This window comes from Rhea pennata, chromosome 16 (assembly GCF_028389875.1).
Source record: "Rhea pennata isolate bPtePen1 chromosome 16, bPtePen1.pri, whole genome shotgun sequence".
NCBI lineage: Eukaryota > Metazoa > Chordata > Aves > Rheiformes > Rheidae > Rhea > Rhea pennata.
Window position 1 is genome coordinate 9822781 of NC_084678.1, and position 17986 is coordinate 9840766.

General features: G+C 37.2%; 1 protein-coding gene and 1 long non-coding RNA gene across 11 annotated transcripts in view; one reads left to right on the plus strand and one right to left on the minus strand.

Annotated features, from left to right (window-relative positions):
- LOC134147913 (uncharacterized) overlaps positions 1 to 7979 on the plus strand; it is a 46234-nt gene extending 38255 nt beyond the window's left edge. For 2 of the 3 annotated variants that reach the window (XR_009960102.1, XR_009960104.1), the window contains 4 exons: positions 918 to 997; positions 3393 to 3437; positions 4873 to 4924; positions 7469 to 7979. This is a non-coding gene — a long non-coding RNA (uncharacterized LOC134147913). The remainder of the gene's footprint in view (positions 1 to 917; positions 998 to 3392; positions 3438 to 4872; positions 4925 to 7468) is intronic. The other variant, XR_009960103.1, reaches the window with a different exon arrangement.
- A 4134-nt stretch (positions 7980 to 12113) lies between these two features.
- ADNP (activity dependent neuroprotector homeobox) overlaps positions 12114 to 17986 on the minus strand; it is a 32626-nt gene continuing 26753 nt past the window's right edge. For all 8 annotated transcript variants that reach the window (XM_062588994.1, XM_062588990.1, XM_062588989.1 and 5 more), the window contains one exon: positions 12114 to 16313. In XM_062588994.1, coding sequence (XP_062444978.1) covers positions 13176 to 16313 — 3138 coding nt within the window. In that variant the 3' untranslated portion in view covers positions 12114 to 13175. The remainder of the gene's footprint in view (positions 16314 to 17986) is intronic.

Genomic DNA, 17986 nt, shown 5'->3' on the forward strand with positions numbered 1-17986 from the left:
TGCCCTGACTTGCTGTCTGTTGGGACATATCATGTAACCTCTCTGCCTTTGTTTTCTCCAGGTATTCGACTACTTTGTAAAGCTTTTGTTAGGATTAATCTTCAATCTTAAGTCTATCTTGAAGTTGCTAATTAAAAGGAGATGCTGGTTAAAGCATCTTGAGAGGCCTTAATAAGCTTTTGAGAAGTTATCTTAATTAGCTAAGGAGAATTGTTTCCTTGCTTATTCCTTCCTCAGCTACATAGATGATGTGCTTGCTGTGTTACTGCTTTGGTGGGGTGTTTTCAGTGCAAGCTGAAGATGGCCTATTTCACTCGGCCTAGCTGAGCTGGTAGCCCCACGAATGTGAGATCAGAATTGTCATGGAAGCCAGAAGTCCGTCTCTTCTTCTTCTTCTCTCTCTCTCTCTCTCTCTCTCTCTTTTTTTTTTTTTTTTTTTTTTTTTTTTTTTTTTTTTTTTAAGAAAAAGCTATTAAATTGCTTCTTTGGTATATACCAAGTATTTTAACCGCTGAGAGATGGTATGCCTGAAAACTGGACTGTAGATCATCTTGAGATTCCGTAAGTGTGGATTAACAGTCCAAAAAAGTGTGAAACTCTTCCAAAGAGGCTAAGCAATTTTTGGTATTGGTGTGACTGATTTGGGAGTTAATGGTATCAGAGGAGATGGGGAAGAGAAAAGTTCAAGTTGTTCAGGCAACATGAGAGATCTGGAGAATGTATTACAGCAAACTGTAACTGGTTAAAGCAACGGAAATATTGGGCAACAAAATTACTTTCTACTTTAAAGATAATCAGATTTATTCTAGGTCAAATTTTGGTGCTCCCAGGTAATTTGTAGATAACAGACGTTTCTGATGGGTGCATGCAGCTAGTCTGGGTGATGTGAAACCTTTTCAAACTCTGCCATGTTTTAGCAGACTATATTGGAATTGAAGCCCTGGTTCTTCATGCTTTCTCTGGTAGTCAGTGGACCTAGACTGTCTCTGAGGATTTGGTAAGTGTCTGAGAGAGATCTTCTGAGAACATGTAGGTGAGGATTTGTTTTGTTTGGCATCGCAACTGATATGTGAAGAACATTTTGAGTCTTTAATTCATTAATTTTCCTGAAAGTGTCTGACAGTGAGTCCCCTAGCACCATGCTAGATGGGCTGGCAGCAATCAAAAAAGACTATTTGGAAAAGTCAAAATTGATAGGTTTTTAAGAAATAATTTTTAGTGTTGAATTTTAAGTCTATTTTAATAAAAATTATAGTAATTTTAACATTGCTAAATAAATCTGTATTAAAAAAATCAAGAGGGGTCCAAATCAGCATTTTTGACGTTTGAATTCTGTGGAAAATGATGACCTCTAATTTAAAATGAGAATGTTTGCTTGTTTTTAGAACTGCCTGAGAAACAAGGTTCAGTTTTTACCTTGTTTTAATGATATCTACAGTCTGGGTATTGATTTTAATACCCGTGGGAATGAGCAAACCTCAAAAATAATTATTGACAGATAGCCAAGTTCTAAGACTACTTTGCTTCATGAATATTGAGGATTTTTTTTCCCAGGAATCCACCTGTACCCTTCATATCAGGGTTCCAGTGGCTGTGGCAGCTGTCTGTGAAGAAGTGCTCTTGAGCTGCACTGTTTTTCCTGTCTGACTGCAGTGATGCTGACCCACTCCAGAAAGCTGAGAGGTCTCTCACTGTAAACCAGCTGGAGCAAAAATACTTATTGGTGTCAAGGGAAAGGTATATTAGTGCTGCCTCAGGTGAAAGGCAGCAGATGTAAAATAAATGGATTCAGGAACACTGGGAACAGTAATAGTACTACGTCAGGCAAAGACAGCGCTGCAGTCCAGCAGTGCAAACAACATATTTCATTATTGCTTCTTCCTTAGCTTTGAAGCTGCAGAATTATCAGGAGCTTAGATCGGAAGGAAAACTAGAGCAATATGGTTATTGTCAATACATGGATGTTGAATTATCAGGGCCTTACATTGGGTAGTCTCAACAGAGATTTTCTTTGTGGGGTTTAATCTGGAACAGTTGCTGCCTTTTCATCAGAGCAGGCATCAAGATTGACATTACCAGCTAAGTTTCCAAGAAGCAACACGTGAAATTTTGTTTGTTTGTTTGTTTGTTTTTGTTTTTTGTTTGTTTGTTTTTTTTTCCCTGTGTGAAATAGTATCCCTCCTTTTCCCAGGCAATTACTATTTTTTTGGTCTGTGAAAATAGCTCCTTTTTTTTGTTGTTGTAATGATCAGGCCACTGCAAATAGCCTGGATAAACAAATTGTCTGAAAAAGGGTCACAAATCCTTGTCATGATGACAAACCTTTCTGCTGGAGCCCTTGATGGCCACACCAGTGTCCCTACCCCACGAGAAGGCCTGTGCTGCTGTACTTGCCTGGCTGCCGCGGGAGGATGCCCACATACGTGGGCAGGAGAAGTGCTCCCGGCTCTCTCCCTCTCTCTCTGGGAGGCCCGTTGGGAAAGGCCCAGATGGGTGAATTGCCAGGCTGGGCTGGCCTGGTGGCCCCTGGGGAGCAGTGCCCCACATCTGTGTTATGCAGAGGTACCAAAGCTGGCCCATCCTGTAAGTATTTAGTTGGAAGGGAAACAATTTTCCCTGTCTGTATCAGGTATACTTACAGCACTCACCTTAATTGTAATGTTTGTGTGCAGTAAGCTAAGGTGTCTTAAGTCTGGCTCTGAAAATGAAACTAGACAAGCAGACACATGCATCCCAGCTTTTATTTTTCTTCAGTAGAATGTAAAAGCTAAGTGTCTGTGAATTAAGCTGTTTCCTAGACGTGATACAACCTGTAATCGAGCACCTTTTGACCCAGCATTGCTGTTCTAATGCTGGGTTGCAGCTGTCAAAGATAACCACTGTGCTCTTAAATGGGTCATATTCTTACTGCTCTTCTGTGTTTCGGTTTATCAGCTTGGGGCCTGGCTTTTAGGGCCTTCAAACTGTATTTCTCAAGGGGTGGTTTTAGTGCCTTGGAAATTATGTCACACAACTTGTCTCCCTAGATAACTTGGCTGCCTGGTAAAATCTAAAGGACTGAAGTATCTAAAACTGCCACCAGAAATGTTAATCTTTCAGGCATGATTGTACATGCCATTTCTTTTATTTGCCTGCAAGTGCAGAATGTTGTTTGCGCTTCATTTTGCAAAAGCTCAAAATCTTTTAATCTTTTTATTTCTACTAAATAGTTGATCTAGATTGAGCTAGACCTGTTATTCTTCCTTCCAAATGCTATGTCCCTTGATATTTTTTTTTATTCCTTATTTCCCCAATTTATTCACTTGTTGTGATATCTTTAATTAATAGTTTCCTAGTTTGGGATTTCCAAATGGTGCTTTGCTGACTTTTCTAAATGTTATGTTTCCTTTCAGACACAATTAAGTGGTTATATTGAAAGACCCGCTTCTGTCTGAGTGGTATGTGTGTTTCTTACTGGCATACTGGGGGAATTCCAGTGAATTCAAGAACTCTGGGGAGCGTTCTGTTGTGCTTTGGCTTGAAATACTTGACGTAGTCTAAAATTTTGAGTTTTGAAATGTGGTTTATTGTTGATTGAGTTGAATGCTAGTGACAGGTATCAGAATGACAGCTTTCTGCTAGTAATGCTGGTATAATTCAGGCACAGTGTAAATTTGCTATACTGTGCTCAGCCATCTCAAACTGGACCTGAGAGACAAGTTAGAAGAGAAATAAGGATTTACATATTCTCTGCTGTAGGTGCTCACAGAGGCCAATAAAATGATAGAGCCCAGAGGCTTTTACAGAGTAGATTAGACATAAACACAGTTTAGTCTTATGACCTCTTGGCCTTCAGCAAGCTAGGGCTGTAGTCAGTGCCACTAGAGATTATATTCTATGTTATGGATGCCATCCTAATAAGAATAGAGAGCACCTACTTTCTGAGGGCATAATCCAGCCCTTATTAGATTGTGACAGGCATGAATCAAGTGATCTAGAGGTGCAAGGTCATTTGTTACTACTTAAGGCTTTTACCTTTTGATTCCTTCGGTAGGCTTTGGAATTTCAAGCCATTCCCCCCCCCCTTTTTTTTCTTGGCAGGCAGCTATATCATTTTTCATTTACATTTTGCGGCACCCTGACCAAAAAGGAATTATTTCATCTTCAGTTTGTTTGGAGTGCAGAGCTCATAGATTCCTCACGCCCTTGTCTTTTAACCCTGTATTGCATTTGTACCACTGTGAAAGAAATCTTTTCTGTGACCTCTTCCTTTTAAAATACAGTCTAGTCATATGGACTGATATCTTTTTCTTATGTTTACTACTGATTCAGCAGCAATACTTTAAGATAATAAAAACTGAAGCAGTTTGTTTAACATATAAGCTGGTAATTAGACTGTGCCTGGATGAAAGTTTGGTGTGGACAGATTTAAGCCAGGAGCTGTCACTTTCTTGAGTATTTCACTTACAGTTACACACAGGAAGTCACTCATAAGAATTATCTGCACATATAGAAAACATACAGTATCTGGAGGTCAGAAGGGACCAAGTGTATCTATGAATGATAGCATCCATAGTACCATGTAAATAGTAAGGTCTTATTCGTCAAAGCATCATATTATTATTGTGGGGATCTCGAACTGAATTTTCATTGCAGCCATGGCATCATCTGTTTGGAGGAATTCTAGATAGGTAGTGCTGCAAGTAGGTCTAAAATAACCATTTACAGAACAGAGTGGGACAGTAGTTTCATGAAATATGGGGAATCCCTGACTCTACTTTTAAAGAAAGTTTGATTGCTCTGATCAGGGCTCTTTGCAAGCAGTTTGTTACTCAGCACGTTAATTTTAATTACTGTTGTTCATAACAGTATCCCTGCTTTGTTTTCTCTTAGGACCATACTGCCCTCGAAATGAAGGATAGATTATTTTATTTTGAAAATCAAGGTAATTTTTAAAAAATTTCTTTCTCTCCATGTTGTTTTTTTGGAAAGTGATGAAAACTTCAGTATTCCACTGTGAACATGGAATACTATTACAGTTTTTTGGTTGTTTTATCCTCCTTTCTGTTCTACAGAGGTAACCCTTATTGCTATTATTTACTTCAGTGATTCAGATTCTTCCTCTGATCATCTTCAGTGTTGTGACTGACCATCTATTTTCAGTCTTAGATAAAAAAAAAAAAATAAAAATAAAAGTTACCTTCTACAGTAAAGGTTCCAATATTCTAGTCGTTACAAGGAGCCTAACTCCTTTTATTTAAGTGTATACATAAAAACCTCAAAACCACGTGCAACTGCTGATGATTATCAATACCAAGATCTGTATCATTCTTCCTCATAGCAAAGTTTGTATATCCTAATAGCTAGCAAGTGCCTTTCTCCGAGAACACAGTACTGTTCTCGTAGACCTGCCAGTTGAGTTTGCCAGGAGAACCCCCATTCATCCTCCCTGGCTTGACAGTGACAGCAGAACAACGCAGCTTAGGTAGCCGTACCTGTGCAATGGTATAAATGTGTATCTGCTGCTTCAATTGTACCTTGATACACACAGACAGACAGTATCTATTCTGGAGAGTTAGCAGTGGATATTATCAAGAAGGCTATGTAAACAGGCACATAGCTTGAGCACATGAATGAGAATTAAATGCGAATAAATGTGAAGATTGCATGTAACTAGCAAAGTATTCTCTGAAGATGCATTGTTAGAGCCTAAAGACCTTCAGCTATATGGAGGGATCGGCTCCTTGTTTTCCACTGAGACCCTTGTTTTAGCTAGGAGTTTGAATTGTTATACTACAGAAATACTATCTGATCACCTCAATTTAGGATTAATCTATTATTTGAGTTCTTAAAAACCCTAAAAACAAAACCAAAATTCTTTCTATCTTTTCCTGTAGTGTTCCTAACTAATTTGCATTCTTTTCTGTGTTTTAAAACTGATTTCCCTGGTGTTTTGCTCCATTTTTAACTGATCAATATCAATCCAGCTAAAATGACTATAAAATCTATAGAATCGGGTGTGAAAGCAAACAGCTTCATATTTTCAGAATTGTTTACAAAGCCAGTAACTTACATTTGAAAGTAACTTCTGTTCTAGATGCTGCTTTTTTTCACAGATGTCTCATATACACAGTGGAGTGCACGTGCAGATGTACGTGATCACTTTTATATATATATATATATATATATATATATAAGTGAATAAATAGATACCATTGCTATGCTAGATGAACACTGCAAGTCTTCAGGGCAGTTATTGTGGTGTTCTATTGTATCTTTCTCTGTCAGATTCAGCAAGGGTATATAGCCTGTTGTAACTGCACTTCGTATGAACACTGTCATGCGTTACTACTTAACTAGGACTTAACACTTCTTAAAAACTCTTTTCTCAAGTTGACATTCTAGAGAATAGTGTGAGGTACGGGCTGAACTCCCTTACTTCAACACTGGGTCAGGTTACATTCAGTCTTTTCTTCTCATGCTTTCCTAATGGCTTTAAAATTAATCCTAATTAAAATTCTGACTTGGGCACTCAACATCACCCATATTTCAGAGTAAAACTTTGTTTTCACCCTTGTTATCTTGTTGTCCTTAAAAAAAAAAAAATCTACTAAGGTTAATTTGCTATTTCTCCTTTTCATAGCATTATATATTCCCAAGTATTTGGAAATTATATACTGCAAAAGAGGGAATTAAAAAAAAAATCAAGATGATAACTTTGTAATTTTACTATTTCAGCTCCAGATGCTCTTACCTGTTTTAGAATAGCATGTTTTCAAAGAAAGATGCTGGAAAAAAATGTATTTGGCTAGAGTAAAAGAACAAATATGCTAAAGCTAGTGTTTTGAGAAAGTAACTTCCCCATGTCTTGCATGTGCTATTGTGCTATTACTTGTGTGCCATAAACTATGTAATAATTGTATGTTACCACAGTTTGTGGTTAAATATCCATTCTAGGACACAGAGTATGAACTCAAGCAGCATATCCTGAGGCAGAGTAAGTGGGGAACCCACTCATCAAAAAAATCAGAAAGTAAATAATAACAAAAAAGGATAAACTCCAACTTTCTGGTAGTGGACAGTGTTGTGTTATAAACCAAAGCATAAAGCAGATTTTTTTTAGAATTGCAACTTAAAACAACATTTTAACATTATAGGAGGAGGATGTTAGGATATATGATTTGAAAACATGTCAAAATGCATTTCCATTTGGAGCCTATCATATCTTTTGCCAGAACACAGGAAATAGTAGTTTTGAATTCAAGCACAGTTTCTAACCTTACACCTTTGTGGTGGGATGAATGGCTGGCATTAGACTCCCACTGCTCTTCATTTTTTTTGATTGACATGCCTGCAAGCTACCAAAGGTTTAATCTAGCCATTTCATCTTCCACATAGTCTGCCTCATTTAGTGCACAGAATGAAAAATTTGATGTATTATTTCCTGTTCTTTAACAGTAAGATTATTTTTTCTCCTGCTTTGTTTCAGAGACATCATCCATCAGCAGCACACTGGTATGATCTGCCTGTACTCTACAGAAGGGAAGACTTTTTTCCTATAAACTATGTAGGTACAAAGTATCAAAACCATTAATATTTGATTACCGATAGCTTTCTAGGAAAGGCTGCCTGAGTTTGTTCCTACCATTTATACTTTAAAATTTGAAAGAAACAACTGTTACATTTCAGATCTGTGGTTAGCATCTTTAAGGGAAGCTTAAAATGTGGGTATGTGTGCAGACCAGAACATCTATTCTGTGATTTGATCACCCTACTTTGCTCCATAAATCTAGTAAATCAGTGAAGAAAATGTACAGGAACTCACTTTACCTTCACGCTTTAAGAATCTTCTTATACCTACAGTGATCAGAAGGTTGAAGAGTGCTGTTAGTATAGCATGTTAAAACTGTCATGTAATGTATTAATACTTCACAAATGTTTTATAACTGAACATCAGATCAGTGTCAGTTTTGAAATTCAATAAACTGCACATGGCTGAAGCTTCCAGCATTCTTCTTCAAAACAGGAATAGGGGTTTAAAAGCTGTTGTGTTAGGTAACTTGAATGGTATAAATAAACTTTCTGCAAAGCTGATACAGACCTTTGGAGGTGCAGTTTTTTAATGCAGATGTTACTTCACCAGAACCAAGAAGTAGCATAGTTCGTGTTCCCACTTTTTATTAAATTGTGAAACAGGTCTAGGGGAAACAGAAAGGGCAGGATTGTTTGAATAAGGAACATTAGGAAGAGATGTTGTATCTTTAATTTAGAAGATGTTGTCTTTATATACAGAAAATCTCTCTAGGACAACAGTAAGATGTATTTGTCAAGACAGTGGATCACTTCTGAAATGCAATGTTTCAAACGATCAGCTTCGCATATAGTACAATATGGAGAAACAAAGGTCCTTGTTACAAAAATACCCATGGAAAAACTCAAGATGGAGGACCCAATGCAAATTCTGTAGAAAGATGCAAGCTTACGGTGAAAGTAAAGCTACATGGCTTTGAGTAACCATGGAGACAAATGCTTTTCTGATGCAGAAGTGAATTAACTCAACCTTTTCATATTTATTAGTGAGACTGATGATGAAAGATAAAGGCAAATTAAAATACAAAGCATAAAGGACAGACCTAGCCACTGTCTCTGCCCCTGCAATGCAGTTTATTGTAATGGATTATTACAAATGAGAAGGTATTAGAGAGAGGCAAATTAATTATGAAAGGGACAAAATACTCTTACTATACCAAACTGTTTATTAAAAAAAAAGAAGGTTCTTTATTAACAAAAAAAAAAAAAAAAAAAAAGAGGCAGTACACATACTCTGCTTCTTAAATCTGTTTTTTTTTTGTCCAATTAAAATAGAAATAGCTTGGTTTAAGTTTTGCCATAATAATGTTTAAAATATACATACTACAGAAAAGGAAATTTGTAACAATGTTAGTGGATATTTACAGTCTACTGCCTTTTTTGGTAAAAAGGATGGTAGAAAGTTTCTATAAAAAGTAGTGTGAGTATTCAGGTATCTGTTTTGCCTTAGAAATAGAAGTTAGAGTCAGGTGTTAATTAGCAAATTCTTGCTACAGAAATGTTGTAGCTGAGCAGATATGGCAGCATTAAATGTCACTTGAACTTTCAGTACAATTAAACTTGAATACAGGTTATTTGTAGAATATCTTGTGGAAGTTTTTCATTGATTCTAATTTCTGATTTAGATAATGGGTTAATTCACAGTACCTAAACGAAAATGCTGAGGTCGTGTGTGGCGTTAGTAGACGATGCATCTGTTTGAAAACTAGGAATTTAGCAAAAGCTGTCTCTCCCTGCTGGAAAGTAGCTAACTGTTTGGTTTGGATGAAAGCTTGCAGGCTGTAACTATGCTTCATGGAGTGAGGGGGAAGGGAAAGAAAGACAAGAAAGTATACTAAAAGAAGGTCAGCTCATAAAAGCAAATTAAAAATTACAGTTATTACAAGCCCATATGAAAACCAACAGAAATAAGAGTACAAGGGTCATATAAAATGCAGTGCTCCTAAAATCTCAGGCTGTCCTTGCCAATATGAGCTGTTTCAGGTCAAAATTCAAATATGGGTCATGCCAGCTCTTTGTTATAGAAAACTGGCTTATGTCTAAAACCAAAGTGTATGGTAATATCTTCATTCTCACCTGTTGAACCTTTAGATTTCAGGTAGCATTGTTTAAGATGGAAAACACTTGGCCTTGCTTCAATTCAGGTAAACTGAATCAAATTCCTTAGTTTTAAGTTAATAATCTTTCTGCTCTGTTGTGCTGGACACAGCCTGGAGAGGCATTTTCTGTCTCCCACTGAACAAAGCAGAATTTATTTTTCAGCTTCAGTTGGCTGCTGTGCAAGCAGTGTTACTAGAGTTCTGCTACAGAACTTCAGTAATATATGTAAAAGTGGGCAACTTCCATCTCGTATAATTATAATGGCACGGTAAGATTACACAGACTGGTTTTACCCATTCTCCAGTTTTATGGGGCCATTTACCTCTTTCTTGTTTTTGAGGAAGTCACAAAGAGGAAATGTGTGGTTAGCCTCAAATCTAGAAAGGAATTCTTGTCTAGCCTAAAATTCAGAGCAACATTTCTCAAATACTATAAAGTTTGTGGTAACACTTAATCCCTACCCCTGCCTCTGTCCCCAGTCCTTTCTGATATTCCTGTTAAGCAGGGCCATTTTTGTGTAAGACTTTTAAATTAATCATCACATAAAATGGCATTTCCCATCATAGAAATACTTTATTTACCATAAAAAACTATCTAAACAGTTCATATTTCAGTCTTACTCTTCACTGACTACAAACAGGAGCAGAGATAAGCTCAAATTTCCATGAAACTGAAGAGTTAGAAGAGTAGAATTAAATTCAGCTCATAGTTCCCTAATATTGAAGTAACTTTGCCCAGCACTGAGATAAATATGATGCAGATTTATAGACAGATACCTTTTAACTAATTAAATAAGTTGGTAACATTTATTGTATTGCCAGTAAAGAGAGCTATCTTCAGTACAAAACTGAAGGCACAAATGGCTTGGAGAAAATTAAACCTTATTTTAAAAATGTCTTAAAGCCTAGATGAAATGACACAAAACAGGAATTTTAAAGTAAGTGTAGCATGTGTTCAGACAGTAAGCCACTGTGAAACAGAGCAGCCCACATAGAAAAAGATACAAGCAAGTTCTCTTAGCAAAAAAAAAAAAAAAAACCAAAAAAAACCCCCACTCTTTTCTAGGATTTCCAGTGGCTAACTTTGGTGTGAAAAAAGTCTCACCCAGCTGACATCTACAAATGATAGCTAAGAAACTCTCACTTGACTTGAAGTTACTTTCCATGAAATAGTTCAAAATGCCTACTAACAAAATGAGATCTGAGGCCCAAGTTTTCTGTTCCACCAGAGAAGCACAAGGAACTCTTGCTGATGGAAATGTCAACAGCATCTTTTCTGTATTGTTCTTAAACACTTAACTTCTAATGCTCACTTTGAAATTGGGACCCAGTCCAAGATCTACTCCCCTCGTCCCTCAGTTAAAAAAGCAGAACTAAAGTACACATCCCCATGTGAAGAGGGAAAGCAAGATGAGAAGACAAATCTAAACTATCTTTTGCTGAAGGTAACTGCTTTCAATTATTACTTCACCCAAATGGTTAGTTCAACAAAAAAATAGGACTGTTCATTCCAAAGAGTGCCAGCAGCGCATGTTAGTTGCAGAACATAACAGCATACAGATATTCTGGTCTTTGGCTTATATTGTAGCTTGTCCACTGTATTAGTGGAAAGTGTACTTCACCCCTACCCAAGTCTGCTGTGGAGACGCATACATGTTTTCCCAAGATACCTGTCAAATGGTTCTACTGTTTAGAACATTTAAGAATATAACTGTTTCTTCCAACACTATCAGAAATTCCACAGATCAATTCTGAAATTTAACAAGATCTAAATTACTCATATGTTACTAGACATCTACTTAAATCAAACTTGTTGCTGTAATTAAGGATGGTTTTGTTCTCATCACATTTAGATTCTCTTAAGCAAAACCTCACTGAGATTTACTTATGTAACTGATCATTGTACTATGCACCTGCTCCAGTGCAGGACTGGTTTGACCAAACCAATCACAAGTTTTAACATACTAATTGTACATACTTATTCTACAAAGCAAAGCCAAAGGAAAAAAATCCATAGCTGTACAAGGCATGATCTTACATTTTTAAAAGTATTCAAATGCCTTCACTCTTTCTTTATTTACTCTTAACACTGCTGAGGGACATATAGTTCTAGATCATTTAATCTATAAAAGTGATCTTCGTTGATAACAGTATAAAGAGATAAAAAAATGCAAGTAACATTCATAGGCTTTCTGTTTCTCCAGGATACAGAACTGGCAAGTCTCTGCAATTCTATTTATAAACTAGTGTTCTAGAACACTAAACCCAGCTTAAGGTAGTTTTGTAGAGTATTTCCTGTCCTTCCATCCAGTAAGAAATACTACATGTACACACTCCAGGAGAGATGTGGATCATTGCCAAAAAAAGGAGTCAATATAGCAAAGCAGGATTTAACAAACAAGAATGTGGTACTTGCATGTAATAAAGCAAATGTTTACATTAAGCACAATACAGCAATTTATTTAGATGCTTAAATGAAGAATACAAAGGGAAATAAAGATCACAAAATTATACATACTACAACAGTGTGTCATATATTAGATGGTATAAATGAATACAACACCTTGTTGGTGTTAACTAAAGATAAAACTAAATATCCAAAACACAGCACTTTTGTTTCAGTGTGCTGCTTCAACACAATACACTTTTATACAGATCTAAAAGGTGTCAAAATTAGTAGCTGCAAACTTGTTTCTTGCATGTGATTTTTCTTTTTTAGCTTAAAAGATTTCAGAAAATGGCTCTGAAATACATTTTTCATCAGTTGTAATGTCAAGGATATTCAGAACAAGAAAATTCTATAATACAATAGAGTCCAGATATATTTTTTTATGTTGCTGGCCTCTGTTTTGAGATTGTACAAGGTTATGTGCAAAAACTAAGTTTGTCAAAATTCATACTATAGCAGTTTCAAGCTTTTGCTAGGTAAACTAGATACAGCATTTATTACACAGCAGGGCAACACTAAAAAAGAGAAACAAATCTATGATGGGTACACAAGAACAATTTCATAAGCTTCACTGGAATAGGTCTAAAAGACTGTACAAATATACATTTCAACTATTCAGAATGATACATGAAAAAAATCAATTTCCCCATAGTCTACTATACACGTTGAACTGGTAGCTCATATGTTGGCCCTATACTACCATGTGAAAAAGGATAATGTTTAAAAAGACATACAACTGAACATGTACAAGAGTGAAATAAATGTTGAAAATGCAGATAAAATAAACTTCTGCTTTTCTTTGTGTGCATTCTAGAGCCACCAGCTTATCTGTTTTCACATTAAGTTACTGTGCTCATCCCAGCAGATATTCTCAAGCAAGATTAGCCAACAGCATACTTAAATAACCACTGGAATAGTGGCCACAACCACTGCTTGCCATGACCTAGCACTTAAGAGGCAGTACCAGTTAGAATTTAAGCTTTGCAGTCATATTGAAATAAAAGTGTTTAGATAGTTGTAGATTGGATCATATTACTGCCAGTTCTGAATTCTGCAGCTTATGCTTGCTGGCTACTCAGCTCCACACCAGTTAAGCTGCTATGCATTGGTTCTGCTACTCCGTCAGTCACACTGTCAAACTGATCTCCATCCTCACTGTCAATTGTGCTATTCTGCCATTCCATCTGCTGATTTGACAAGCTCTCCTCAATCTCTGATGCATTTTTCCATTGTGACTGGTCCTTAGACCAAAACTCTTCTACTTTTCCATAGGAACGATTCTTCCACTTTGACTGTTCTTCATCACTTTCAGATCCACCCCCTTTTGTTTCTACAGGGGGTTTACTGCTGCCAGCATCTTCACTTTGGGAGGATTCATCTGTCCACACATCTGGTTTTACTTCCGATGTATTATCTTCATAATCAGAAACCTGCTGAGAACCAGGCCCACTTTCCGATTGTGAAGCTCCATCCTTCCATTCAACAGCATCATCTTGATCATCCTGATCACCTTCACTGTCCGAAACATCACCTACTAGTTTTGTTGGTTCTTCAGCAGAAATGATCTCTTCATATTTAGAACTTTCCTCTTGTTTTTGATCACTCTTCTCTGGAGACTGCAAAGTATTTTCCTCCCCAGTCTCCTTGGATATGCTGTCCTCGGGGTTCTCAACTATACTATCAGAAGAGGTTTTCCCACCACTATCAGAAATTTGTTGACCAAATGGACTACTGCTTTCATTGTATTCCTCTTCTATGTTCTCATAGCTGTCTGAGGAACTTTCGTTGTCTTTCTCTATGTTTATTTTTTTATCAATAGTTTTACTAACGTTGACTCTGGAATTCTTTTCATCGTGGTTTTCAAACAGCCATTCAGCATCAAAATCCATCTCATGTTTAACTTTGTTTAGTTCTTTCATGTTGAAACCAAGCAGCACACCAGGTTTGTATTTTTCACAATCTCTAACACATTTCTTCCTTTTGTTGCTAAAATGAGAAGCAATATCAGATTTCCATAGCCACAAACTGGCAGCCAGCTTTTCAATTTCTCTCCTACTGGGATATGGTTGCTTATTAAAATATTTTGTAAGAAACGTTTTCCTAGCTTCATAGGAATCATCTTCATGACCCTTGGGGTCCAAAGCTAAAACTACAGGTTCTTCAGGCTTCTCCTCAAAGGCAGAGGGGGAGTCATCATCATCCATTTTTCTTTTCTTCATCAGTGAGAATTCCATGTGTTCATAAGTACGTTTTACAGGTGCTATAGCTGGAGACTGATTTAGCCGAGATGATGAATTACCTTTGTCTTGGCCATTTTGAGTCTTCCCAACACCTCTGCAGTGTACAAGGTGCAGTGTTATAGTTGAGGCAGTCATGTTACTAGTATATACACCAAGGCAATGAATACATTTGTAAGTTAGCTTTTTCTCAACTGGATGAACTGTTTGAATAACTTGATGTCTCTCCCTTAAATGATGTGCGAGTGCATCAGAGATGGGTCCTTTTAGGATTGAAAAGCACAGAGGACAGAGAGTTTTACCCACATCTTTTTTGTAGGGAACCGCGGCTTGTGGAGAACTTTTTATAGGTACATCAGACTTCTCCTGGATTTTTGGCTGTGGTTTCGGAGGAACTGGGGGAGTATTCTGAGCATGATAAGCTACAGATTCAGCAGGAGCATCTCTCAGGTTGTAGGTGGTTACAAGAAGATGTATATTTGTGTGGCTACCCTGCTGCAATGTCAAATCAAAGGTCAGAGTAGAATCAGTTTTAGGTCCCATTTCTTCATCAACATGAACCATCCGCATGTGAGCAGCCATCTTTTCAACATCATTGAAGGTTGAACGGCAATACGGACAAGACAGACCATGTATTAACATATGATTAAGCAATGTGTCAGTAGGTAAATAGCGATTACAGTATAGACATTTGCTAGTAAAATTGTGTATTTTCATTATATAATTAGCTACTGCAGGCACCTTTTCAGCCTTGTGTTCCTTTTCAAAGTGGACACTATACACATTTTCAGGAAACAGCTCGTTACAGATTGTACAGATCTTCCATTTTTGTGTGGACGATGTATTGACTGCAGAAGGACCTGTAGCAGCTACAGGAGATTTTGAGCCAGACTGACCTAATACTCTTGAAGCTGCCTGTGACTGAGATAACGATGTTTGTTTCAACTGAGCAGATGAAAGAGAAGATGAATTGGCAGACTGAAGAGAGTATCTTGCTGAGGCCTGTGATCTCTGTTCCCCTCCAAGAGTATAAGGCCTTCCATTTCCACTTGAAAACTGTTTCATTGTTTGGGATTGTTGTGGAATAGAAACTGGCGCGTTGCCACTCAAGTTCAGCCTTCCCCCTGGCTGACCAACATAACTTGGTGGTACTGATTTGACCCCATAATTATTTTGTTGTAGGTGAACATTTGACATCATATTCACTCCTGCAGAATTTAATGTAGGCTTTGGTATAGTGAGTCTATTCATCATCTGCTGTGATGAAAGAGATCGAACGCTTCCAGGGGAAAGAGGACCCATCCTCTGAGGGAGTCCCATAGGCTTTTTATCCTGTGGTTTTGGAGCTATTAGCATCAAAGGTTTAGATCTTGGAACTACTACATTAGTGTGACCTATCATTGCTGTTACCTGATATCCTATACGTTCATGGTCTTCAATAACGTGCTGTACTAAAGCTTCATACGATTTCGGCATAAAAAGGCATCGCTTGCAGTGAATACTACCCTCCTCACGGGTACTGGAACTTAATGGAACTGCACCATTGAGTGACTTTTCACCTCCCTTTGCTACATAAGGAGCAGCAACATGCTGAAAATGTTCCCTGTAAATGTGCTTTCTAACTATTTCATACAGAGGATCTCGGTAAGTGCACTTCTTACAGTAATAAACAGCTTGTTCTACACTGTCAGCCTGCTTAGGTTTAAGGCTATCATGTTTGTTTTTATCTTTAAAAGTGCTGATGCCTCCACTCGGTGTATTGGCATTTGGAGCATGAAATATTTTAATGTGCGTTTCCAAAGTCTTTTTGTCCGCATTGAAAGTACAGTAAGGACAATTAAGAAGAATCCTATTTTCAAAGTCTTCACTATGAACATTCCGGAAGTGGCTTTTGTAGGCAGAAAAGAACTTCGAGGAAAATGGACATGCACTGCAGCAAAAGGGCTTTGTCCGATAGTCCTTAAAACAAAGAACAAAGCAAAAACTAAATATTGAAGAGCAGTTAAGAAAAATATCCATGATCTTCTCTAAACAGTTACATATCTAAATTAGTCTTAAAACCCACTGCAGCAGCCTCAAAACTTTTAATAACTTCTCTGCAACTTTTGGCTTTAGAAGTTAACTGTCTGAACAACCACGTGAAATAATATGTGGCAATTTAGAAGTCCCTCAGAGTTTAAACATAAACCCAGCATGCAAGACTAAACCATAAGCATCTTTCTCCATATCAGTCAATAGAAACTGCATTCTCAGGTGAGCTGAAAAAGTTCATCAAATCTCACTTCTGGGGAAAAGACAAGCATGACTGTTGGAATATATTGTCCAAGAGACATGACTTGCTTCCTATCAAAACCTGCCAAATATGCATATATACAAGACAGACATACACCTTTCAACTATTTCAGTGTCATAGTCTATTATAAACTTTAAGATAAAAGATGCTCTTCAAAACTTGTTTTATACTGGTGTACAAATGGAGTTAAGCCTACCAAGTTATGTACTAGATTCATAAAAACCCTTTTCTTCCTGATGAAAGCACAATCCCATTAAAAAAAAAAAAAATCTTGGGTCAGAAAAAGAGGTATCTGAAAATTCAATCCTTGCACACTTTCCCTGCTCCCCGATCTTTGGTAGCTTTAAGATGTTGCTGATTTAATTCTTGTCTACTGTTAAAACGGAAACTAGAATTACATTGTGCACTGGCTTTAGAGATAGCCACAAGCAATGTGGTATTTCAGATAAGATAAAACATGAAATTAAAGCAGTTACGAACATTTCATTGTGTGTGTCAAACAAGTCTTGTGCATCAGGTTACATAGGGATCATTTAAAGTAACTAGATTGCACTCTCCCTCTGCATAAGTAAGCATTTATGCTTCTGCCTACTGTCTGAAGCCTCAGATCTATCTGGTAGGCTGGAGACAAGATACAATAGAACAAACTAAACAAAAGCTGTGCCCTTTTATATTAGAATTTTTATTCCAGAAAGAACTAAGAAAAAGAAAGGACAAAATCAGTGTGTTTTACGAAACAAAGTAATAAAGGAACTTTTTAGACAAACACCATGCTAGCCATCCATCATAGCTCCCCATTTCCTGTAACAAGCAATACCTGATCTTTCAGATGCTGAAAAAGGCCTTATTTTACAGAGGGAGTTTTTGCATTCTCACTGTTTCATTGGTGGTGGTATTACTTTATACTGTACCTTCAGTAGAGGCTATTCAGACCATGCAAGTTGCCTTAAATATGTTTAATCAGCAAAGTTGGAGAAATCTCTATTACAGCATCATTCCCTCCCTACATTTCTAGCTTAATTCAAATCTCTTGAGCTTTTTAACTGGCTTGGAATCATCTAAGAAACAAGGCTTCCTGTGTCACTTCGTTCTGCTGTGTATAAATGCATATGCCTGAACTGAGTAGTTGCAGACACAGCTAGATTATGAGAATCCTCTGATGTGACAGACAGCTAACAGAGCTACAACAGTGGAGAAAGCAGCAGTTAGAAATGAGTTAACATTTTGCTGAGATACAAAAACAGATGATGAAATGGATTTAGGGGAAGGTAAAAACATTATGAGGAAACTTTAAAATTGTTCTTTTGAATGGTGAAGGATGGTGAAATTGTGCTGAGCA